The sequence below is a fragment of the Littorina saxatilis genome, linkage group LG12, assembly GCF_037325665.1.
Source record: "Littorina saxatilis isolate snail1 linkage group LG12, US_GU_Lsax_2.0, whole genome shotgun sequence".
NCBI lineage: Eukaryota > Metazoa > Mollusca > Gastropoda > Littorinimorpha > Littorinidae > Littorina > Littorina saxatilis.
In genome coordinates this window covers 23,673,073-23,697,692 of record NC_090256.1, presented here as the reverse complement: position 1 = coordinate 23,697,692, position 24,620 = coordinate 23,673,073, and the positions used below count along the sequence as shown (strand labels likewise).

The window sequence follows — 24,620 nt, the reverse complement described above, 5'->3', positions numbered from 1 at the left end:
CGAGCTTTTCTTCTATATATAATACTCAAAGATTTAGCTGAATGAACCAAGCAGCTTTTTGTACTCATAAAGCTGTAGGCTTTACAGTTAGCTTCTGCTGACTTCTACATGGGTGTATTTTTTTCACAAATGCAGCAATTACACACATGCACTCACACATAAATGCAATTATATGTATATATGCAGACACATTAACACTAAGGTAGTAAGAAGTTTAATTAGGAGGCTGACAAAAAGATATTGGGGGGAAAAAAAGCACACTTTCTAAAAGAGGCATGGTACGTACATTGTGTGTGTGTGTGTGCGTCACTGCATGTGTTTACATGTGTGTGTGTGTGCTGCATCATTTATTAGTTTGTTTGATGAATTGTGTGTGTCTCTCTGTGTCTGAACGTGTCTGTGTCTGTGGCACGTGAAAGACCCCTGTCAATCATTCTGCCATAACTGCAGTTGGCTGATTACACCTAAACACACATACACCTGGGTAGCGCGACTTTGTTGCTGCTAGCTTTCCACTGGGAGGAAGCGAGCCGAATTTCCCAGTGATTGGACAATAAAGTAATGAAAATGAAATATATGAGTGTAGGTATTATTGGAAAAGCCAGCAAGAACACGATATAAATTCAAGTATATGTTGAAAAATCCATCATTTTTAGAAATTGTAAAAAACTACCTTTAAAAAGCCCAAAAATAAATAAAAACAAAAACAAAGACATTAAATAAATTAATTATTTCGCATCAACTGGACATGAGACTTACAAGTAAAAACAACAGGTGAGTAAACATATAGCGGGATAATGACTATTAATTCTTAAATTAATTAGAGCACAACTGTCATTTAAAATATTAAAGTTTGTTGGAACACGCATGCTGCATCAGCAGGCCTGTGAGGCCCACGTAAAGCGTCCCATACTCTACGTTTTAAATTGTTATTTTGGGTCCGCATTTCACTATTATTTTTAGCTACATATTTTCGCTTTTCTTCATTCATAACATTTAAATATCATTGTTTCTCCATCTCTATATACTTAACGTTCATTATATAATTCAGAATAAGACAGAAGGAGACAGAGACAGTGCCTGCAGTTTGTTGCTGTAATGTTTACATCTTTGTTATTGTTTTGATAAGCTTTGTTTGGCCACAGACAAATATAAATCTCTGATTTGGCTTCAAAACAGGAAATCTAAAAGCGTAGATCAATATATGGTACAGGTCCTCTTGTTTGAAGTGTCGGCTAAGTTAGAAACTGTGTTTGCCAAGTTTAACTTCATAGTTTCTTGTGTTTTTTGTACGCTTTGGCAGTCAGTGTCAAATCCATGGTTCAAAGTCAAGTCGGTAATTTCCGTGCACGCAATAGCCAATCATCTTCTTAGCGTTTCCCGCCGATTGGTTCCGAAGTCTCGGCGGAAGAAGTGCGTGAACTATCGGCGACTACAACGTTTGATTCCAGCGTAAAATGCCTGTATGTTATATTTTTGATGAATATTGCACATAGCATTCTAGACATCCTATCACCACATATTGCAGAAACGATTGATCTGCAAAGTTAAACTACGCATGAGGAAATAGTGTAAATTTTGTTTGGGATTGTCACAATTCAAGATGGCTTCGATGTGTGTTGTGCGCTGAGACCACTTGAGCACGCGTGGGGACCTTTTTGACACAATCGGCCGTCCAGGCGAAAGATGCTTCATGCTTTACAGTTCGATCGCTCCCCAGTGCTTTCGTAAAACTCTAAATAATTGACGTAGGTTGTGCTTCTTTACGTGGATATCAGCAATAAACAATGGTTCATGAGATTGAGAAAGACAAAACCTAGAAAATAAGGATTTTGATTGAATTATTGATCAACTGACCTACTGGTATTACACGCGCGGGTAGTTGAGTGTCCTACAGGTTGTTAAGTCTTCAAAAGGAACAATTAGTAATCAAGCATGATCAGCACATAAGGTTTGTAAGCACTAACAGTAACAAGTCAATGAGATGTGGCACTTGCATTGAAAAGTTATTACTTTTTGTGTAATCTTGTGCTTATACTAGCTGTATACTGTGAACAAAGATGAGCACCATAACATCACAGAATACAATGAATGCACTGATGCAAATCCTAAGAAGACATGCATTTAAAGTGATATAAAGTTATAAATCAGTAACGTAATTAGGCTATGATGTTCGCTTTGAAACAACAGAAGATGTCAAAATCGGCGAAAGACACAAAGTGTCGAACAACTTGCTTCTATTTAGTCTTGTTTCTCTCTCTCTCTCTCTCAAAGTCAAACACACTCACATACACACACACACACACACACACACACACACACACACACACTAACCTGATTCGCATATATATATCATATGGCACCAAAAAAAACTACAGTGATTTTGCATCTTTCGACAAAAGCATTTTCGTACCGCCTAGCCTGCTTTGCGCTTTTTGCCTTCGACTATGTAATGTCCCATCAGAATTTGGTTGAGAGGGACAAATGTCCCATTGTCTTTTTCTTCCAGGCTAAACCCTGGTAATGTAGTACTAATGCTGATGGGGTCTATGTCGACCAAAAGAGTGGGATTCCCTGTAGGTGGAATCCCTGTAGGGGGATTCCCTGTATACAGGGAATCCCACAGGGTGGAGTTCTTCAATAAAACTTGCAAACCATACTCGAATTTCTAAGAAATATCAAAAAAGATCGAAAAACATCAAATTCTACCGATGTTGCTAAGCATCACGTGACTTTCAGCGATATTAGCGAAACTGTACAGGAACTACACCCTGTGGTATTCCCTGTATACAGGAACTCCACCTACAGGGAATCCCACTCTTTTGGTCGACTAGACCCCATCAGCAGTACTAGTAGTAGTAACTTGTATGATACATGATTTGAATGAAAGAATTATCTCATCCCATGTAGGCGATGGCGGATGGCTCTATGCCGATTTCATATCAGTATTTGTTAATCACCTTATGGTTTGCATGAGAACAAAGGTTTCTTTAACTTAGTTTGACTTAAAGTTTAACTTCGTTTAAGATGGAAAATAGTGAACCCTTGCAGTTGCACATATTTAATTTGAATGTTTTCTTGAAGGAAGAAAAATCTATGTAATGACTTATTATAGGTGCACGTCCATGATACTGGGTAACAGTTAAAGGACATGAGCACTTTGACAAAAAGTGTCAATAATCAAACTTAAAGTTAAACAGGATTGTCCACATACAAAAGACCTGTTTTCAATCAGATATATATTCCAAACACAAAAAATAGAAGGTTCTTGAGCATCTATTTTATCACACCACATTGACAATTTGGTAGGGTCGACTGCGTGAAGTCAGTTAGTGTGTTTGCGTACATTATAGAAGGAAACGAAACCAAGTGAGATTGGAAAATCGTCTGTGTTTATCGCCGATCATTGATAATTTTGACAAATCTATTGCTCAATTAATTAAGTAAGTTATAATCCTTCATACAAAATAAATGTTGCTGTAAAGTGTGCGCGTTAGTACTTTAGACAATTAATTCTCCTTGAAGTGTTTTTGGAAACGATAGTAACTTACGACAAGGCTTTTATCAATTCCATCTAAATCTAAAATAGCTAAGTGTTACATTATTGTCTGGGTTTTTATTGGAAAAATGTGTCATAACCTAAAATCATGTGCCCCAACAAATGATCTTTGGTGTTTCTAACAAAAGCATAGAACTAGAAGTGAGAAGATTTCTTCATGTCCCACTTTCAAGCGCCATTTTGAGGCCATGCTTCGATAAACAAAATATTTAAAAAATTCCCAAACATAATTCTTTTGCAAACACGTTTTATTTCATCAGACAAAGTTGTCACACATCACATGAAACCATCAACTGAGTCCAACTCCAAGGCTTTGTGAGAGCAAGTTTATAGACCAGCAAAGTTAGTCACTCACTGGTTTTGTAACTGTTACCAAGTATCACGGACGTGCACATAGAATTGAATCCTAATAGTAACACATGCATTAGTACCAGACCTGTTTACCCTTACGATTTTGGTGTAATTTATTACGATTTTCTGCAAAAAATACGCCATTCCGCCATCCGTGTCAAGACTACAATTTTCATAAATGAAAAAAATGTTAAAAATTTTTTATTTTTTATTTTTATTAATTTGGCATTGGTTTTTTTTTCAATGGCAAAATGGGGTGAAAAAGCACAGGACTGACCAGAGATCATGTCTGTCTGATGAGACGCTGGAGAGCCTTCTAGTGGTGAAGTCTCGCCCTCACTCATTCAGCAAGCGCAAGTACAGTAGAGAAGCGCTTGACACACTGAAACAAGTCGCGTAAGGCGAAAATACAACATTTAGTCAAGTAGCTGTCGAACTCACAGAATGAAACGGAACGCAATGCAATTTTTCAGCAAGACCGTATACTCGTAGCATCGTCAGTCCACCGCTCATGGCAAAGGCAGTGAAATTGACAAGAAGAGCGGTTTAGTAGTTGCGCTGAGAAGGTTAGCACGCTTTTCTGTACCTCTCTTCGTTTTAACTTTCTGAGCGTGTTTTTAATCCAAACATATCATATCTATATGTTTTTGGAATCAGGAACCGACAAGGAATAAGATGAAAGTGTTTTTAAATTGATTTCGACAATTTAATTTTGATAATAATTTTTATATTTTTAATTTTCAGAGCTTGTTTTTAATCTAAATATAACATATTTATATGTTTTTGGAATCAGAAAATGATGGAGAATAAGATGATTGTAAATTTGAATCGTTTTATAAAAAAAATATTTTTTTTACAATTTTCCGATTTTTAATGACCAAAGTCATGAATTCATTTTTAAGCCACCAAGCTGAAATGCAATACCGAAGTCCGGGCTTCGTCGAAGACTACTTGACGAAAATTTCAACCAATTTGGTTGAAAAATGAGAGCGTGACAGTGCCGCCTCAACTTTCACGAAAAACCGGATATAACGTCATCAAAGACATTTATCAAAAAAACGAAAAAAACGTTCGGGGATATCAATCCCAGGAACTCTCATGGAAAATTTCATAAAGATCGGTCCAGTAGTTTGGTCTGAATCGCTCTACACACACGCACACACACACATACACCACGACCCTCGTTTCGATTCCCCCTCTATGTTAAAACATTTAGTCAAAACTTGACTAAATGTAAAAAGCTTACTACGAGCAAAAGAAAAAGAATCAGTGATGCATGTGCTTTTGATGTGATCTTTGAAATTATGATGACTACAAAAACTGACTGATGTGTTTTGTTTGTGAATGATGGATATATGTGCATGATTGCGTTTCGCAGACACAGTTGTCATGTGCGTTGTAATTGGCGACGAATGCTGGATGATTACTATTTTTGTGCCAGGATTACTATTTTTGGGGCTGAGCATTACTCCAAAACACTTATGGGGGTAAACAGGTCTGTAGTACTAGTAGTACTTAGTACCCATTACTTAGGAGTCGCACATGTTTCACATTGTTTGTGTCAAGTTAGGCTTGATCAGTTGATGTCAATTATCATTGAAGTTATTTTCCTCCGCCGAAGAAGTTGCCAGACAAATCTAACTTTTGGTTGCGGAAACACATGAAATTACAATGCATGCGCATTACAATAACATGGTTTTACAGCAGGTGACCCTGTTACTGCTTCTGAAATTGAAAAGGAGACCACAATTTTCGTTTCAAGTTTCCCTGTTCATTTGTTTTCAATTTTAAAAAAAATCTTGTGTTTTGTTGCAGGCTTTCATTTGCCAAGAGTATGTGAGGTACTGACAGGGCTGCGCCAGAAGAGGCTGGAAAAAAATGTCTGAAAAGACGAATGGACTGACTCAACCACAGGGAACTGGGTTTCACCGACTCCCACAGATTCCCATGATGAGTCGGAGTTCCAAGATAAAGACCAGTGCAAAGGTTGAGACAGTGGCGGTGGAAAGTGTGGATGAAGGCGCTGTGATCCACATTGAAGGTACCGATAAAGTGGTGAAGATCAACAGCGAAGGCTTGGCAGAAACCATTAGTTCGCCACCAGCTGAGCCTACTGAGGGCGCCAGACTGGAAGGGGAAAATGGACAGGACGCCAAGTCAGAGAAGAAGACCAGGAAGCGACAGAGGTCTTCCAAGCTAGAACCTGAACTGTTTGAGACCCCTAAGGGAAGGCAGAGGGGCACACCAAAGACACAAACAGACTCTAGCAGTAGCAAGAAGAGGGAAAAGAATGCTGCCCAGTCTGATAGTAACACTAACAAACCAGGCAAGAACACTTCTACTCCTAGCGCAGAAGATGCTGCTGAAGAAGATTCTGAGACGCCAAGGTCAAGGTCAGCGAAGAGAGGGGCTAGAACCGCCCCAAAAGCTAACGCAGAGCGGAAAGAACGGAGAAGCACTGTAAAGACAGGGCAACCTACGAAATCTGCTCAGAATGATTCTGATGAGCAGTCACAAACTGCAGAGCAAGACTCCACCACGCCTGCAGACACCAACGCATTGGCAGTAGAGGGAGCAAGTCCTCCGCAGCCAGGTGCTGAGGCACCCGTTTCAGTAATAAGAAGTATCCTGGAATCTGCCCCTCTGCAAGGTAATACTGACACTGGAGATGAACAAAAGATGGCATCAGCCAAGGCAGAAGAGGTTCCCGCTACTGATGTTAGCAATGGGGCAGGTGTCGATGAAACTGAAAGTTCCAAGCCAGAGGCACCTGTGAAGCAGGATGTTCCCAGTGAACCCAAGGAAAAGGCTAAGCCAGCAGAAGAACCCAAGATGTACTTCTCCTCAGCTGGGCGTATCTTACCCAGAACAGTTCTTCTGCGAGAAAGTGAAAAGCCATCAGACAGTCAACTGGCTCGGATCATGGAAGGCAAGACAAATGAGTTTGATGTCTCGCACCCAATAAAATGGCGCATTGGAGACCTGCTGTGGGGCCATGTGAGTGGACATCCATGGTGGCCTGGTATGGTGTCAAGTGATCCCTTCTCAGGTCTCTTCACCACCATCAAGGGAGGATGCAGAATCAGCAGACTTTACCATGTGCAATACTTTGGAGATGAAGCGGAAAGGGGCTGGGTTGGTGAGGCGTCGGCCATGAAATTCGAAGGGAAACAAAAGCTGTTGGATATAGGTGCTCAGCAAATCAAGGTAACCAAAGACCAAAGCAAAAAGAAGAAACTCCAGCAAGCTTTCTGCCCTAACCAGCGTCGCAAAGCACCGTGGGAACTGGCTGTAGATGAAGGAGAAGATGCACTGACATTAGACGTGGAGGAGCGCATTGAAAAATACACCTTTGTCTATGAGTTTCTGCCAAATAAGAAAACCCCAAAAGCTGAGCCAGCAGGTAAGCGCAGCACATCTCCAGCAAGCAGCACCACAGAAAAACTAGGACTGAAGCGCAAAGAACCGTCCTCAGATTCAGACAAAGCAACTGACGATGAGGAACAGGAGTCATCGGCACCCAAACGGCAGCGACGTGACATCAATACACCAGCTAGTCAGAAGTCACGGAGACGAGAGGAGGGCTCATTTGAAACCTTCTGCATCAAGCATCGCGAGTTTGTTCGAGAGGAGCACCCTGAATACAGTGGCGGCATGGTGATTGAGGCTCTCAAGCAGCAGTGGACCCTCATGACACCTCAGCATCGCCTGCGATACAAGTCTAAGTTCTCCAGTACTGCCCACGAAGCCATGGATGAGGATACGTCAACAGGTTTGTACCAGGAGCATTGTTCGAGCTTTTTATTGACTTTGAAGGTAACAATTGTCTAAGTATGGGGTGAATTACTGTTTGTTTCTCGCAAAGATACTTGTGTTTGTTTCTTTTTTGGTAGCTTATTTAATTATCAAAATATGAAGATCAGCTGTGTCCTCTCATACCTAATCAACATTTTTTCTTTGATGGATTGAAAAAAGTGACTGAAATGCAGGTTTTGTACTGTCAACAAAAGTTATGATTTGGCATTGATGGTTTCCAGGGTCTAGCAAGCGTTCACCGAGGAAGAGTCGACCATCGCTGAAGAAATTGGAAGCTGAAGAAGACAAGGTGCCAGGGCCAAAGCAATCCAGACCAGAACCAGATGGAGCTGAAAGTACACCTGACATGGTGAGTGGAGAAAGTAATGTTCACTGCGCCTGTGGTGGGGTGGGTGTTTCCAGTCTGTAGACAAAGTGTATTGTGCATGATTTTATGGTTATATTTTCAAGATGATTAGCTGATTTATAAAATTCACCGTGTTTCTGGCGTGGAGCAGCTTAGCATTCAGTGTATTACTGTTATCAGTCTCAGATACTGACAACACAAATAGAAATGTTTAGCAATCCAATTCAGAAATAATGGGGCTGAAGAGGTTGATTTTTTGTTTTCAGTCTTTGTATTCTTTTATTTCTCCCTTTTTACCCGACTTCTCTTTGTGTGTACCAGCAGATCCAGATTAAATGGCACAGTTAAAGTCAATAATTTTTTGGCAGTGCCATTTTTAAACATTATGCGGATTGTTTTTATTAATTAAAAAGTAATAAATATATATAGTTGTGTAGGAAATAGTTATTAATTCAATGTGTAGTAAGAACGGTGCTTCTTTTTAATTTTTCTTTCTTCTGTTACTTGGGTCTATAGGTTCCAGGGCGAAAGCGCAATCGAAAGTCTGCAGTCCCTGCAGAAGAAGAGCAGACACCGTCAGAAGCAAGCGTCAGCGTGAAATCCAAGTCCAGCAATGACTCAGACTCCAACTCTGATTTTCAAGTATGAGTTAGGAACACAAGCATGTGTTACTTAGAGTGTGGTTGAGAGGAGGGGAAAATGGCTACTGTCATGAAGTTGTTTTGGTAGATTGGTACAGTTGTGGCAGAACATTTGTGTTCATGGGTGTTAATAAGTTTTGAAGGGTCAGAAAAATGCATCAGGATTCAGATGTAGAGAGGCATGTGTTGGCGTCCAAAGATTGAGGCTGTGAAATTTTCGTCTCTGTTTGAATCAATCCATAGTCGTTGCGAGAAATGCTGGGTTTTTTGGGCATCCATTGTCATTATTAAAGGCATCTTCTTGCCTTTGTGTATGCCTGCCTCTTGCATTCATAACATGGCATAGTGTTGATATCTAGTGTGTTCATGACTTCATTCTCAATTTTCTTTACTGCTGGTAACTTTTCACCAGGATGAAGCTCGGCAAAGAAGTCGCCCACCCAAAATTGATGAGGACTATGTGCTGGAGATCTTCAAGCTGAACAACACAGGGCCAACCAAGAAGGAGAACCTGTGTGCTGTGTGTGATCAGAATGGAGAGCTGTTAGAATGTCACGGCGTTTGTCAGAACTACTTCCACGCTGCCTGTGTTGACTTGACAACCTCTGCCGAGGAATTCAAATGCCAGGAATGCCTGTCAGGTAAGCAAGTGGCTGCAGTTTTTGCGGTGTCCATTTGTGGAGATGTTGATTTAGTTTGTAATGTACTGTTGCATATGTTGCAGGCTACCTCTTGATTCCTCACCCCAGTGACAAGCCAATTTAGCAAACAAAAATGTAGATGTAAAATTACTGGTACATTCAGTGTGGAACTTACTTGTTAACCTACCAACTCATTTAAAAAACAACACAAAAAAAACCACCTTTAGAAGTGCAATTAAAAGGAAGTGAAAGAAAAATAATAACAACGTACATGCTCGCATCGGATTCACCAGCAAAGCTCTCCGCTTGCAGGACTGTGTTCTGATAAATGTCTTGACTAATGTTTGAGATTTTGTGACTGTAACCCTTCTTTTTCTTTCCAGGTGAACACAAGTGCTTCTTCTGCAAGAAAGGTGACAAGAACACTAAAAAGTGTGCTGTATCTCAGTGTGGCAAGTTCTACCACGAAGAGTGCGTGAAGAAGATGATCAACGGTCGCTTTGAAGGAAAGGGTTTCACATGCCCACATCACATCTGTGCAACGTGTGCTGCTGATGTTCCTCGCAACCCCAAGTCAATCAAAGGTATGATAATGTTGTTATGAATGTAAAAAGTTTGTTGAATATTTAAATTTACCTGATTTTTATGCTGTAGCTTTCAATGTACGTATCTGCTTCAGGGCTAGCTGTTTTATTTAGTTGAGTAATAGAAACACAAAAATCCCCATGAAAACAGAGTATCACTGCCTAAAATGCATTCCACGAACGCAGAAGAAGAAGCTTTTTGACTCACATGCGAAGCAAAAGTGAGTCTATGTACTCACCCGAGTCGTCCGGCCGTCCGGCCGGCCGGAAAACTTTAACGTTGGATATTTCTTGGATACTATTCAGTCTATCAGTACCAAATTTGGCAAGATGGTGTATGATGACAAGGCCCCAAAAAACATACATAGCATCTTGACCTTGCTTCAAGGTCAAGGTCGCAGGGGCCATAAATGTTGCCTAAAAAACAGCTATTTTTCACATTTTTCCCATTTTCTCTGAAGTTTTTGAGATTCAATACCTCACCTATATATGATATATAGGGCAAAGTAAGCCCCATCTTTTGATACCAGTTTGGTTTACCTTGCTTCAAGGTCAAGGTCACAGGAGCTCTTCAAAGTTGGATTGTATACATATTTTGAAGTGACCTTGACCCTGAACTATGGAAGATAACTGTTTCAAACTTAAAAATTATGTGGGGCACATGTTATGCTTTCATCATGAGACACATTTGGTCACATATGATCAAGGTCAAGGTCACTTTGACCCTTATGAAATGTGACCAAAATAAGGTAGTGAACCACTAAAAGTGACCATATCTCATGGTAGAAAGAGCCAATAAGCACCATTGTACTTCCTATGTCTTGAATTAACAGCTTTGTGTTGCATGACCTTGGATGACCTTGACCTTGGGTCAAGGTCACATGTATTTTGGTAGGAAAAATGTGTAAAGCATGTGAGTCGTATGGGCTTTGCCCTTCTTGTTTTGTGTTTGAATTTAGTGATGTTCAGGTTGTTGAAGGCGTTTGAAAAGCTGTTGCAGGGAATGTATGATAATGTTGGATTTGCTGTTGGTCTTATCACACATGTATATACTGACAATGATGTGTGTACTGTGTAGGGCGTCTGTACCGATGTGTGCGCTGTCCTACGGCATACCATGTAGGAGATTTCTGCGTGGCGGCTGGCAGCATCCACCTGGGAGGTTACCACATTTTGTGCAGCAATCACTTCCAGCCGGTCAAGGGCCATAAACACCACCTGCGTATAAATGTCTCTTGGTGCTTCAGTTGCAGCAAAGGTGAGCGATGAGTCTCTTTGGTGGGTTTCGTTGTTGTGGCATAGTGTTGCTATTTTGGGATCAGTGATACTTTATTTTTTTGAAATAATTTCAAATCAGAACACATGTTTTAGAAGAATTAAAAGAAGAACAACACCAACTGATTCAGAGTTGGCGCATCAGTCTTGCAAGGTCTGATTAAATCACCAGTTTCTTGTAAGAAAATTTCAGCCAAGCGTCTTTCTTGCTTATTTAAATTATTGGTTTAAAATTGCCTCATTGCTTCAGGATCACAGATTTATCACGCAGTCAATTATTTCTTCGTCAGTTTCTGTGTTTACTCTCAGAAACTTTCATTTTCAAACAGCTCTAGCTGTCATTTGATTTGGTAATAGAGGGGATAGACTGACAGTAATGTGCCTGTGCTAATGGCTGAATGACATGATTTTCTTATCCTTTCAGGTGGCAGTTTAGTGTGCTGTGAAACTTGCCCCGCAGCTTTCCATACAGAGTGTGCCAACCTCAGTAGTATGCCTGAAGATGCCTGGTACTGCAGCGACTGTCTGAGTGGCAAGAAACCCTTGTATGGGGACATCATCTGGATCAAGATTGGCAACTATAGGTAAGTTGTGTACAGACTGGACTCGGTCTTCTTGTCGGCACTTTGAAATTAAGTTATCCCAGCCAAGCTGGAGGTATCCTACGAACCCTATACTGTAATCGATTTGAGAAATATTCATGCCGATAATACATGATAAGAAGGATTCGTTGTGCACGAACATGGGCTACAGTTGGGGATGGAAGTTCACAAAAAAATTGGGAACATACTAACTAAAATACGGTGGGTAACATGGGACTATTTGGGTTTTTTTTTAGCAAACGCCACCCAAGGCCGCTTTGGCCGGGTAAAAATTCCATAGTTTCCAAGTCTATGGATAAAGCTCGCATAAGAAGATGACGCCGAAAGTCTTTGACGTCAATGCATCATGACATAATCCCCTCTCTGCGGTCTTTCTCTCTCACGCGGTGTGTGTGTGCATTTTGTGCACATGTGTTAGTGTTAGTGTGTGTGTGTATGTAAGAGAGAGAGAGAGAGAGAGTGGGTATGTGTATGTGTTAATGTGTTTGTGTGTATATTTGTGTGTATATTTGTGTGTTTGTTTGTAAAGGTGTGTGTGTCCGTCTGTCTATATGTCATTATGTGCGTATGAGTGTATGTATGAAGTTTGTGAGTAAGTGCGTGTGAGTTAGCTTGAGTGAGTGAGTGTGTGTATGTTTGCAAGGGTGTGTGTCCGTCTGTATGTGCATATGAGTGAGTTTTGCCTGTATGAGATTTGTGCGAGTCAATGTGTGTGTGTGTGTGTGTGTGTGTGTGTGACTTGGGATGTGTACAAGGTGTGAGAGAGAGAGAGAAAAAAGATAGAAAGCGGATTTGTCCTTTGCTGGGGGTATGCAGTGCCTTGGCATTGCACTTCTACTTAATTATTATTATTTCTTTGACAGTTTATGTTCTTATTCCGTCTTTATCCCATTATCCATATTTATGTTTTGCGTATCTCTGCATAATTATCGTTTATGACGATTTTGGACTGAAAGCTCTGATGCAGACATTGTTTTGGTTTTTTAAAGTTCAGAAAGAGAATTTTAAAAATATATGATTATTACTTTGCTATGACAAGTTAGGTCAAGGTTTACAGATGCACAATGATTTGGGGACGCAATGATTTGGGGACAGAAAGGTCAGAGACTAGTTGTTGTTTTTGTTTCATAATTGAGTTCATGGTCCAGATGCTAAAATAATTTGTTGTTTGATACAGATGGTGGCCAGCAGAAATCTGTCATCCTCGCAGTGTGCCGACCAACATCCAGGAAATGGCGCACCATGTGGGAGAGTTCCCTGCCCGCTTCTTCGGCTCTCATGACTACTACTGGACCCACCAGGGCAGGTCAGTCAAAGCCCACGTTAAGATGGACCCCTCCTCTCTCTTTTAAGAACTAGAAAAGTCTGAAAAAATAAGGTCTTGAAAAGGGGGGGGGGGGGGGGGGGGGTTCCACTGTATTGACAATGGTACGCCTGTGTCAGTTTGGGTTGGTTTTTTTAAGTGAGGGGAAGGTAGTTGTATTGTGGGAGAACAAATCGTCTGTGTGACAGCGTCACACTTTTTCATCAGCGTGTGGCCATCCACTTTGACAGCCTTTGAGACTTTAGAGCAAGATGGTCACAGTTAAAGTGTTCTGCCAGCGCTGATTGTCTAAATCATCAATGTTTGTGAATGATGAAACTTAATTTATGGTGTGTTTCTGCAGTTGTCCCAATCGAGCTTCTTCTTTTTTAATGTTTTTTTTTTTACTGTTTTGAAACTTTTAGGGTATTCCAGTTCCAAGAGGGTGACAGAGGCAGCAAGGACACCTCAGCCTCCAGAGGCCTTTTTAAAATGTACTACAAAGGTAAGAGCAGTCTTCAATGAATCTTACTTCCCCCAAAACCATAGTGTAACTGCCTAAAAGCTCACTTGTGCACACAACTTTTTGGGGGGTATATATCGGAGTTGCAGCCCGCGCACACAGAAGAAAAAGAATTGATATCTACTATCACCGAACAACATTCTTGTGTTAACCGCACATTATTTTGTATGTTGTATTTCCTGTATTGAAGACCTGTAATGTTATTGTTGTCAGGACCTGGAGATATTTTGTGGAGGTAGTGATTCTTGGTTTATTATTTGTGTCATCACCCAGTGTAATGATGGTATAACATCAGTGGTGTTTGTTACAGGGGTAAAGGAGGCCACTGAGGCATTCAAACTGTGGAAGGCAGCAAAGGAAAATAAGGAGCAGCTTGAACAGGAGAAGAACGACCGCAAACCTGCCCCTTTCAAATTTGTCAAGGTATGAACAAGTCTTTGACTTTTACTTCTGTTGTGCCAAAACCATAAGCTTGAGCTTGTTGATGATCCGTAACATGTATCATGTTCAAATACATATGAATTGTTGAATAAACACTGTTTAAACCAAACTTTAAGAGAAAAAATACAAAATCTAAGAGACAAAAAAAAAATTTATATCAAAGACTGGCATGTCATCAAAATACCCTGTGAAGGGTTCACACCACAAGAAATAGACAAAGTGGCAGTATTTGATCTTGATTGTTTTGTGTATCATTTAAAACACAAACCTTAATAGGTCTTGGAATAACGTTCTCAAAGTCATTCTGGATGTATCTTGAAATCAAAAAAACAGATAAACTGCTAACTTTCCAAAACTTCAATGAAAAAGCAAGTACTGTAGGTTGGATGTTGAATTTGATGTATAATTGTCTACATTACTAAAGTCAGGTCCATTTTTGGCTCACGTAAGTGTAGCCTATGCGATCGTAACTTTGTCTGTCTGTGCGTGCGTGCGTGCGTGCGTCTGTGCGTGTGTATGTCTGTGGTAGAAACTCTAACATTTGAAGACGTCACATTACATTGACGTCACATTATGACGTAAGAGGGTTAGACGTCACGCGAAGGAAGTACTGACAGTCTCGGTCATTATTATTTTGAGCGCGCCGAGACTAGTTGGCAGTCGTGTCCTTGTAAGTAGGCTACATGCAGACAGACAGATCTAGATCTAGTGTCTCGCTTTCTTGCACAGTTTCACCTATGCTCTTTCTCTGTGTGTGTGTGTGTGTGTGTGTGTGTGTGTGTGTGTGTGTGTGTGTGTGTGTGTGTGTGTGTGTGACGGAGTGATTGAGTTTGTGTTACTGATTGTCGATTTCTTACGTGAGCCTTGATGGCTTCGCCTCTTGTTCTCTCATGTTTAGGCCAATGTGCCATTTGGAAACGTTCAGCTGAACAAAGCAGACCCGTCAGAAATCCCACGCTGTGAGTGCAAGCCGGATCAGGAAAACCCGTGTGGTTCTGACACAGAGTGTCTGAATCGCATGCTGATGTACGAGTGCAACCCCAACGTTTGTCCAGCCAAGGAGGCCTGCAACAACCAACGCTTCCAGAAACGCCAATATCCAGAGAACGCTCCGCATCGCACCGAGGCCCGAGGATGGGGGCTGAAGACCATTGTCGATGTCAAAAAGGTAGGGAAGAACAAGAACAAACAAATATATTGTCTGGTTACAAAAAAATCAGAAATAATAAAACAAAGACATTACATCAGGTCAGATAAATATGTTGTAAGGGGCCATGTAACCCCCCCATCTCGCCCATAAAAGAAGAAAAGAAAAAAAGTGATAGGCAGGTGGAAGGATGTTGAATATTTCAACAAAACTTTCAATATTTGTGTATTTCCTAAGAGGCAGGTAATGGTTTTTTTGAAGATATGGTTGATAGCAATTCAGGGAATATGTTTTTAAGGTGTCTGGTTAAGCATATAGGTTAAATTCTACTTGAAGTTTGATGCATGTGAACTGTTGCTTAGCTGAAATTAGGTTGGATTTTTTGTCCTGTCAAATTGGGGGTGTATATTGGATTGACACTGTTTAATGTATTTTTTCAATGAATGTTTCAGGGCCAGTTTGTAAATGAATATGTGGGTGATCTGATCGACGAAGAAGAGTGTAAGCGCCGTATCAAGCAGGCCCATGACGACAACATCACAAACTTCTACATGCTGACGGTGGACAAAAATCGCATCATTGACGCAGGGCCCAAAGGCAACAACTCTCGCTTCATGAACCACAGCTGCGAGCCCAACCTGGAGACTCAGAAATGGATGGTGAATGGGGACGTCAGAGTGGGACTCTTCGCTGTTCATGATATCGCTGCAGGTATGGTGATTGGCAAAGCCCTGTGTGAGATTCATCTTCTCACTGAATGAATCTCAAAATGTTCACTGTTTTGTCACTTTCACAGTGCTATATGTGATGTGTGCCTTGTGGCGGTATATTCTGGCATTTAGTCAATCTAAATTATTAAGGATTTTAGTTATTGTCGTCATAACTGATGTCTGATACATATATAATTCTTACTGATACTTCTATACTGTTTATAGCTCAGTTGGTTGCGCGGGGATATAGCTCAGTTGGTTGCGCGCTGGATTTGTATTCAGTTGGCCGCTGTCAGCGCGAGTTCGATCCCAGGTTCGGCTGAAATTTATTTCACAGAGTCAACTTTGTGTGCAGACTCTCTTCGGTGTCCGAACCACCCCCCGTGTATACTACATTGGGTGTGCACGTTAAAGATCCCACGATTGACAAAAGGGTCTTTCCTGGCAAAATTGCTTAGGCACAGTTAATAATTGTCTACCATACCCGTGTGACTTGGAATAAGGCCGTGAAAGGTAAATATGCGCCGACATGGCTGCAATCTACTGGCCGTATAAAATTTCATCTCACACGGCATCACTGCAGAGCGCCTAGAACTGTACCCACGGAATATGCGCGATATAAGCGTCATTGATTGATTGATTGATTGATTTATCTTACGCATATGTACAATTGATGGTTAAACACGTTTTGTTAAGGAGGAGCATGCTTGCGCGTGTGTGCCGTTGTGGGTTTTGTGTGGGGAATGTATGCGGGCGGGCGTGAGCGTGTGTGTGACTGAGATTGCAAGCGATGTTTGGAAGGGCGTGTATGGATTGATTGATTGTACTCTGGCCAAAACATGTCCCGCGTGTACTGCACATGGTTGAAATAAAGTCTTATGTCTTATGTCTTATCTTTTTGACTCGCCTGATTAATCAGAAAATAAAGGTCTGAAGCAACGAGTCATGATAGACTCATGGTTACTGATTATATCCCCAAGATTTTCAGGCATGATGTTTACATCTGACATGGAATGCATACTTTTTCGTAGTTATATTGCGGATAGATGCATGTTGTTTACCGCTGCTTATATAGTCCAATGTGATTTCGTGCAGAGATTATGACTGTATAATGGCCACATTTGTTGGTATTGTCGTCGACTGAAATAATGGTCTTGCGCACCATGCAATATTCATGTGTATTAAACAGTATCGTTCGTGTCTTGTCGACAGGCTCTGAGCTGACATTCAACTATAACCTGGAATGCCTTGGCAATGAGAAAACCAAGTGTGCCTGTGGCGCAGAAAACTGCAGTGGCTTTCTTGGAGTACGACCAAAGGTGAATTTCTTTGATACTGCTGATAATGGTTTGAAAATAGTGCCAGCTAATAAAGTTTATGGCATGGATTTTACTTAGAAAAGAAAGGAAGGGGTTTTGACAGGGACAAACCCAAGCAAATGCAGATGGAGTTATTGTGGGGACCTTAGTATTTTTGGCTGTTTCATTGCATGGTTTGAGTGCAAGCTGATTAATTAACACAAAATGAGGCTTTTAAGTTTTAAAGCTGTTTCAAAAGTGGGCTTAAATTCAAGTGGGATTAAATTCACCTTTAAACCAATTAAAGGACTATGAGGATGAAGCTTAAATTTGAAACATTATTTGAAATTGTAGCATTATAAACAAAATCGTTAAAAACGTCTGCAAACAAGATTACGCTTGGCACTACAGAAAGAAACATCTGCAAAAAAAGATTATGCTTGGCACTGCTTCACAATGTGAAAACCACGGGCAAGTGATGTACTTGGCATAGTAACGCTGTACTGAGAACATTATTGTGTTACGTGAAGCTGAACCTTTCATCTACTGAATGTTGCACAGACTCAGGCTGCAGTGGCAGTGGAGAGGAAGAAGAAGGAAAAGGAGGGGAAGAAGAGGAAGAGGCGTAAGCATCCGGAGCTGAAGAAGGGGCATGAGGATGAGTGTTTCCGCTGCACGGAAGGGGGAGAGCTGGTGATGTGTGACAAACCAAACTGTCCTAAGGTCTACCATTTGCAGTGCCTCAACCTAGCCAAACCTCCGCATGGTAAGTTCCAGCTTGAACAGTCTCCAAATGCTGGCCCCCTGTATAGCACAACTGATCACTTTCTGGCCAAGGAGTTAGCCGTAGTATCAAGTCTGATTCTGTTGACAGTGTTTAGAAAGAAGACACTGCAGATAAAATATTGTCTATTGAATTGTCAATTTCATACAGTCCCAAAAAAATTATACTCAACAAGTGTTGTAATTAAAAACAAGTCGCGTAAGGCGAAAATACAACATTTAGTCAAGCTGTCGAACTCACAGAATGAAACTGAACGCAATGCAATTTTTCAGCAAGACCGTATACTCGTAGCATTGTCAGTCCGCCGCTCATGGCAAAGGCAATAAAATTGACAAGAAGAGCGGGGTAGTAGTTGCGCTGAGAAGGATAGCACGCTTTTCTGTACCTCTTTTCGTTTTAACTTTCTGAGCGTGTTTTTAATCCAAACATATATCTATATGTTTTTGGAATCAGGAACCGACAAGGAATAAGATGAAAGTGTTTTTAAATTGATATCGAAAATTTAATTTTGATCATATTTATATTTTTAATTTTCAGATCTTGTTTTTAAATCCAAATATAACATATTTATATGTTTTTGGAATCAGAAAATGATGAAGAATAGGATAAACGTAAATTTGGATCGTTTTATATGAAACAAATTTTTTTACAATTTTCAGATTTTTAATGACCAAAGTCATTAATTAATTTTTAAGCCACCAAGCTGAAATGCAATACCGAAGTCCGGCCTTCGTCGAAGATTGCTTGGCCAAAATTTCAATCAATTTTATTGAAAAATGAGGGTGTGACAGTGCCGCCTCAACTTTTACAAAAAGACGGATATGACGTCATCAAAGACATTTATAAAAAAAAAAACAACAACAACGTCCGGGGATATCATTCCCAGGAACTCTCATGTAAAATTTCATAAAGATCGGCCCAGTAGTTTAGTCTGAATCGCTCTACACACGCACAGACAGACAAACACACACACATACACCACGAACCTCGTCTCGATTCCCCCTCTATGTTAAAACATTTAGTCAAAACTTGACTAAATGTAAAAAAAGGAACTAACGGGTAAGCCATATGCAACAACAGGAAAAATGAACATCATGTTGCAAAATTTGTGTGTGCTGACTTCAGTATTTTGGAACAACCTTTCTTGAATCGATTGTTTTTGTTGCCAGAGAGGCGTTATCACAGAACAACCAGATATGTGTAGTTGATTTGTCTGAAAGTCAAGGGTGTGCATTGTTCCAGGCAGGATTAGCAATAGGAAAGGGGGCCCATTCTTTTTGTGTATGCAGGACATATAGTAATGAAAAAAAACAGCACATTTTTTAATGTCAAATATGCCTGAAATGTATGTCATCGTGATTCCTGTCTCCAGGAAGTAAGGTATGTATACATGTTGGTGTGAATGAACTGACAAGGTCTTGAGAAACAGAATTCATTCTAGCTACTCATATTAAATCAAATTAACTTTATTATCTCACATGGAGAAATTGTCTGTCTCTGCGCCAACCTTTGGACTCAATGGCTTATGCATGTAGTGGGTGTTTCAGGCAAGTGGCTGTGCCCCTGGCACCACTGCGACGTGTGCGGCGAGCGGGCCGTCAAGCTGTGCACCGAGTGCCCCAACTCCTTCTGCCAGCAGCACTTCGAGGGCGTCATCACCGTCATCAAAGACAAACTCATCTGTGCCGAGCATACCGAGCTGATCGAGGGTCTGGCAGCCTCGGCCTCAGAAAGCACGTCGGTGCAGTCTTCCTCCTCCTCCACCGTGGACAGTGAGGACGAGACGTCGGAGCCCGGTCCCCCCACTGTCAAGAAGAGAAAGCCGGAGGAGGGGGCGGAGGAGGAGGACAAGGTCGGGATGGCCGTCAAGAAGGAACTGGAGATGGCTGTCAAGGAACAGCAGGAAAATGCTCAGGCGCTGGAGGCAGAAACCCAAAAAGATACAAAGTCAGCTGCAGGTGATAGCAGCGATGCTCTGCCCAGTGCCAAGGTGGAGGTCAAATCCGAGCCTGTGGTTGACGAAAGCAGTGTTGCAAAGGTAGAGGGGGACGCTGTCAGTGTGGATGTTAGCATCCCTTCTGCCGACAGTCCGCCGTCACTGGGCGGCTTGAGGGCAGCAGGGAAAGATGCTGCGGCCAGAAAGCGGCGCTCTCGGGGTCAGGGCAGCAAGAAGGGCGTGTGTCGGACCAAGGCACGCTACAAGGCCCAGCTCAAAGCAGGGAGTGCGTCTTCCTCTCCCTTGCCCGGCGGTGCTTCCCCTAGTCTTCAGGGCGTCAACACAGACAGTGATAACGATTCAAATGGACTGGTTATAGATATGCCAGCCAATTAGCTTGGTGCAGGTGTAGGCTGGGTGTGTATTGGTTAAAACCCTCTGAGCAGCATACTCTTGGTCATTAACTTTCATTGTTTGTATCGGTTTACTTCATACTCTCTCAAATGAAATTCCCTCTTCCAGTCTCGGACGACATTGGATGGTAGACTGCAGATGACTGCACACACCGAAATAAGAATTGAAAGATATAAGCTTGACTGTGTGCCTGAATCATAAGACTTCATGATATAGTTCATTTTATTTCAGCTCACACCGTTGAAAGCCACTAGATATATTCCTTCAACGTAATTCCGTTCAGGACATGGTAAGTGTTTATTTGAGTCACCTGAGACAGTATACAGGGGCTCATCAAGGAGCACTTTGTCTGACTGGCTGAAAGTAATAGTTTACTTCAGCTGTCAAGAAATGTTTTAGTCATTAATCTGTATGCTTTTTCCTCACACTTTTTAGAAATGTATGTTTGGTATGCACAGGTTTGAATATTATTTACCCTGCAGTTACAGAACTTATTCAGGTTGTCTTTTTTAATTTATGATCCATATATATGTCTCCTGAGATTGATTGTTTTTTTAAATAATATATCTGGGAAATGAATACTCCCAATTTATTCTTGAACTACAAGTTTTATTAATTCTGGATGTGAGAAAGATAATTTGTGGTATTTCAGATGGGCAGAACAAATGTTTGAAACCTTACACTAGGTGGCCTTATCATTAGTGAAAAAATAAACTAAATGCTTCTTTCAATGCTGGACTGGCAAACGGTTATCAGATTTTGTGTCCACTTTTAAGCATGAAAGAATTTGGGGCATTTTCAAGATAATACGATGCTAGCTGTTTTTGTTGAGGCTCAGGAATTTTTGGACAGTTTCGCTTTTATTGTTAGTCAAGAATGATGTATGTACCGTTATTCCTGCTCCCTGTTTATGGCAGTGACTTTGAATTTCCAAGCTGTTTAAGAGTTGTCAGCAAACATTTTTACAAACTGTTCATAGGCTTATAAGAAAAAATTGGGTTGGTATGAAAAATTCTCCCCCTTTAAAGGAGAAAAAGGTCTTGTCAAGTTTTTTGTTTTGACATTCTTGGGGGTGCAACTGCAAGATGTTAGTTTTTTTGCTTTTTGTGTGTGCATTTGTTTGATGTTAGGAAGCTGTGTTAACACAATTTCAGCTAAATGGCAAGCAAGACATCTGGTCAGATTCTAGCATTGTATTATTTGCTGGTGTATAAAATGCTGGGTTGTCTGTAAAAAATGAAATTGAAATGTGTTTTTATCTGGCGATGTCAAACAAAATTGAATTTAGAATTTTCATGCCATAGAAATTTATATAGTCATGAAAATTCTTTTTATGTCTCAGATTTTTATAAGATTCCACCCATACATTAAAATAATTGTTATGGCTATACGGGTATTCTCCGGAATAGCTCACCATCCTCAAACAGTTCAACTTTCATTCCATGAACGTTATCAACATTGATTTGTCAAACTGGACAATACCCCCCAAAAAAGCCATCAGTCTTTTTTTCCGTCAGTGCAAAATACAGTTGAAGGTGAGGGCTGAGCTTGGGGGTCATATAGTTGATCACTTAGCTGAGACAAACTTGTTTGATAGGACATGGTATTGAACTGCTTTAGTGTTAGAACTTTGGGGCGGGGGGTCGATTCAGGAGAATGCGAATAATGTTGTTTTTGTGTGTGTTGTTTTTGCACTTACCGGGAAGGTCCATACAAGGTTACGCAAGTTGTCAATTACCCAGAAGGCAAGCTTTGCATCTTGTTTACATTCACAAAGACGTGTCACTTTTTTAAACGGGAAACTGTGATACTTGTTTTAATGCATGAACAGATTTAAAGTTATGCAGAGGGGCCTTGTAACCCCCCCGCGGGTTAGGGGGAAGAATTTACCCGATGCTCCCCAGCATGTCGTAAGAGGCGACTAACGGATTCTGTTTCTCCTTTTACCCTTGTTAAGTGTTTCTTGTATAGAATATAGTCAATGTTTGTAAAGATTTTAGTCAAGCTATCCCATCTCCCCCCTTTCCCCGTCGCAATATGACCTTGAACGGTTGAAAACGACGTTAAACACCAAATAAAGAAAGAAAGATTTTAGTCAAGCAGTATGTAAGAAATATCAAGTCCTTTGTACTGGAAACTTGCATTCTCCCAGTAAGGTAATATATTGTACTACGTTGCAAGCCCCTGGAGCAATTTTTTGATTAGTGCTTTTGTGAACAAGAAACAATTGACAAGTGGCTCTATCCCATCTCCCCCCTTCCACGGTCGCAATATAACCTTGAACGGTTGAAAACGACGTTAAACACCAAAGAAAGAAAGAAAGAAAGAAAGGGGCCTTGTAACAACTACTTTGCTTATTTTCTTATTTTGGAACTGCCTTGGAACATGAGTTTGTAGTGAAAAGATATGTTTCAGGTTTAGTTGGTATGCATTGATGTTTGAGTCAAGCGAGTACTAATCAGAGTGCGATGACATTCAACAGCAGTTTAGGTCTTGGCATAGTATGAAAGAGGAATACAAAGGAATCCTGCGCCTTGAGTCTGAGTCTGGAGATACGTGCGCGATATAAGACTTCATATAACTTAACATAACAATTAGTGATTTTAGTTGAACAATAGTGTTCTTTAGAGATCTGTGAGCAGCATTATTTTGCAGTCCAGATTGTTGAGGTACCTGCATGCAAACCATCGTACAAACCAACCCAGGTCCATCCAGGTATTTGAAATCATGTGCATCAGGTATCTTTGCACTTGAATACCTTGCACACCACAAGTGTAAAATGAGGACCCCCACCCCAACTAAATTGTTGTCATGTCCACCTCTTGAAAGGAGATTTCTTCAACTTCCTTGCACGAACCTTGAAGTAGCCAGGGTGGGTCCTGTGCACACTTGTGTTCTGCAGTATGTAGCATTAGATGTGTCTGTTGAAGGCTTGGATCCAGTGAACATGTAATGAGACGAGTTAAGTATACTTGATGTAGGATGCATTGTGCTGAATTGGGTGCTCAACAATGTCTAGTCTTTTGCCAAGTTATTGTGAGAATCTGCTCCCCTGAATGGGGGTGGTAAATTCATAGGGACAAAGTGAATACGCCACTTAACCTGTTATGAAAGACTCTAGATTTGTTTCTGGTTTTTTTTTCTCTCCAGGGTTGATACCTGGTTGTATCTGCATGAGCTAGCAGCTAGATTTCACATGTACACATATTTTTAATCTCTTAAAAGATTTTTCTGAAGACCTTGTGATCTGAAAGTAAAACTTTGACGTTTATAAATTTAAGGATGACACTGCAGGATCAACATAGCATGGACTTCAGCTCTTAGAGCTTCAAATTAATTGTAAGTAGTCACCTGTATAATGGATTTTAGCTAATAAAAGTTCAAGTTAATTAATATCACCCTTTACCTGATTTATTGTACAGCAGTTCTTGCGTTGTAATGTGTTACATTTGAAGGTTAAAACTTGCTTTCTGCAGTCACTTAACTGCATACATTTGCAAGAGTGAAGGATTCTTATTGTATCAGTATCCCAAAAGAGTAAAGTCACTTTGTAGCCAGGTCATTTTGCCTATTCACAATATCCCTTCCCATGATCACGATCACTGATATTAGCAATGCATTGTGTCGTCGTGATCAATTCTCAGGGCCAAGTCAGAGGGTAGAGCAACAAATCTGGCAAAATACAGCACGTCAGATTTTGCCTGTGCACTACTTTACCTTGTTAGATCTCTCCCCCCTTTATAACATGTACTCAAGGATACCTGTAATCCATTTTTTGCCCTCTTTTTGTTTGCTGGTCTGAATTATCATTACCTTGGTGATCGTGTTTGTGCATAGCCACCATTATTTATCATGTAATAAGATATATCTGGCTGACGAAGTTATTCTACAATATTGCTGTGCGTTTGCCACAAAACAAGCATTATAATAAACTTTCAGTTTCAGCAGGAGGATTTGTTGGTTCAATGTTCATATTTGTACTGAAGCACCTTACGCACAGTTTTCACTGACTTGCCTAATGAACACATGTGACTTGCTTAATGAACACATGTGACTTGCTTAATGAACACATGTGACTTGCTTAATGAACTCAAGCAGCACAACAAAAAAATGTGTGGTTTCATACATATGTAAACTTACATTCGTTTGCCATAATCACCATCACAATGTACATAGAACTGTGTGGGCTTTGTAGATCAAAGATTGCTTTTAATTATCAATAAAATATCTAACACCTACCTCTTTGATT

The 24,620-nt window shown here is 40.7% G+C and overlaps 1 protein-coding gene across 1 annotated transcript; it reads left to right on the top strand.

Annotated features, from left to right (window-relative positions):
• Positions 1-1,393: 1,393 nt before the first annotated feature.
• LOC138981563 (histone-lysine N-methyltransferase NSD2-like) lies at positions 1,394-24,609 on the top strand. Its single transcript, XM_070354521.1, has 16 exons — positions 1,394-1,463; positions 5,726-7,682; positions 7,948-8,075; positions 8,589-8,714; positions 9,126-9,354; positions 9,738-9,938; positions 11,017-11,196; positions 11,638-11,797; positions 12,993-13,121; positions 13,544-13,623; positions 13,952-14,064; positions 14,981-15,250; positions 15,682-15,940; positions 17,152-17,258; positions 17,799-18,003; positions 19,569-24,609. The coding sequence occupies exons 2-16, from the start codon at positions 5,789-5,791 to the stop codon at positions 20,351-20,353; spliced, it is 4,866 nt and encodes a 1,621-aa protein (XP_070210622.1). The 5' UTR covers positions 1,394-1,463; positions 5,726-5,788; the 3' UTR covers positions 20,354-24,609.
• Positions 24,610-24,620: the final 11 nt, after the last annotated feature.

What these genes read in the sequence shown, in the direction of transcription:
- LOC138981563 (XM_070354521.1), top strand. Translation starts at nt 5,789, where the DNA reads ATGTCTGAAAAGACGAATGGACTGACTCAACCACAGGGAACTGGGTTT. An exon ending in ATGCCAGGAATGCCTGTCAG is followed by an intron (nt 9,355 to 9,737) that starts GTAAGCAAGTGG and finishes TTTTCTTTCCAG; the next exon opens with GTGAACACAAGTGCTTCTTC. An exon ending in ATCAAGATTGGCAACTATAG is followed by an intron (nt 11,798 to 12,992) that starts GTAAGTTGTGTA and finishes TGTTTGATACAG; the next exon opens with ATGGTGGCCAGCAGAAATCT.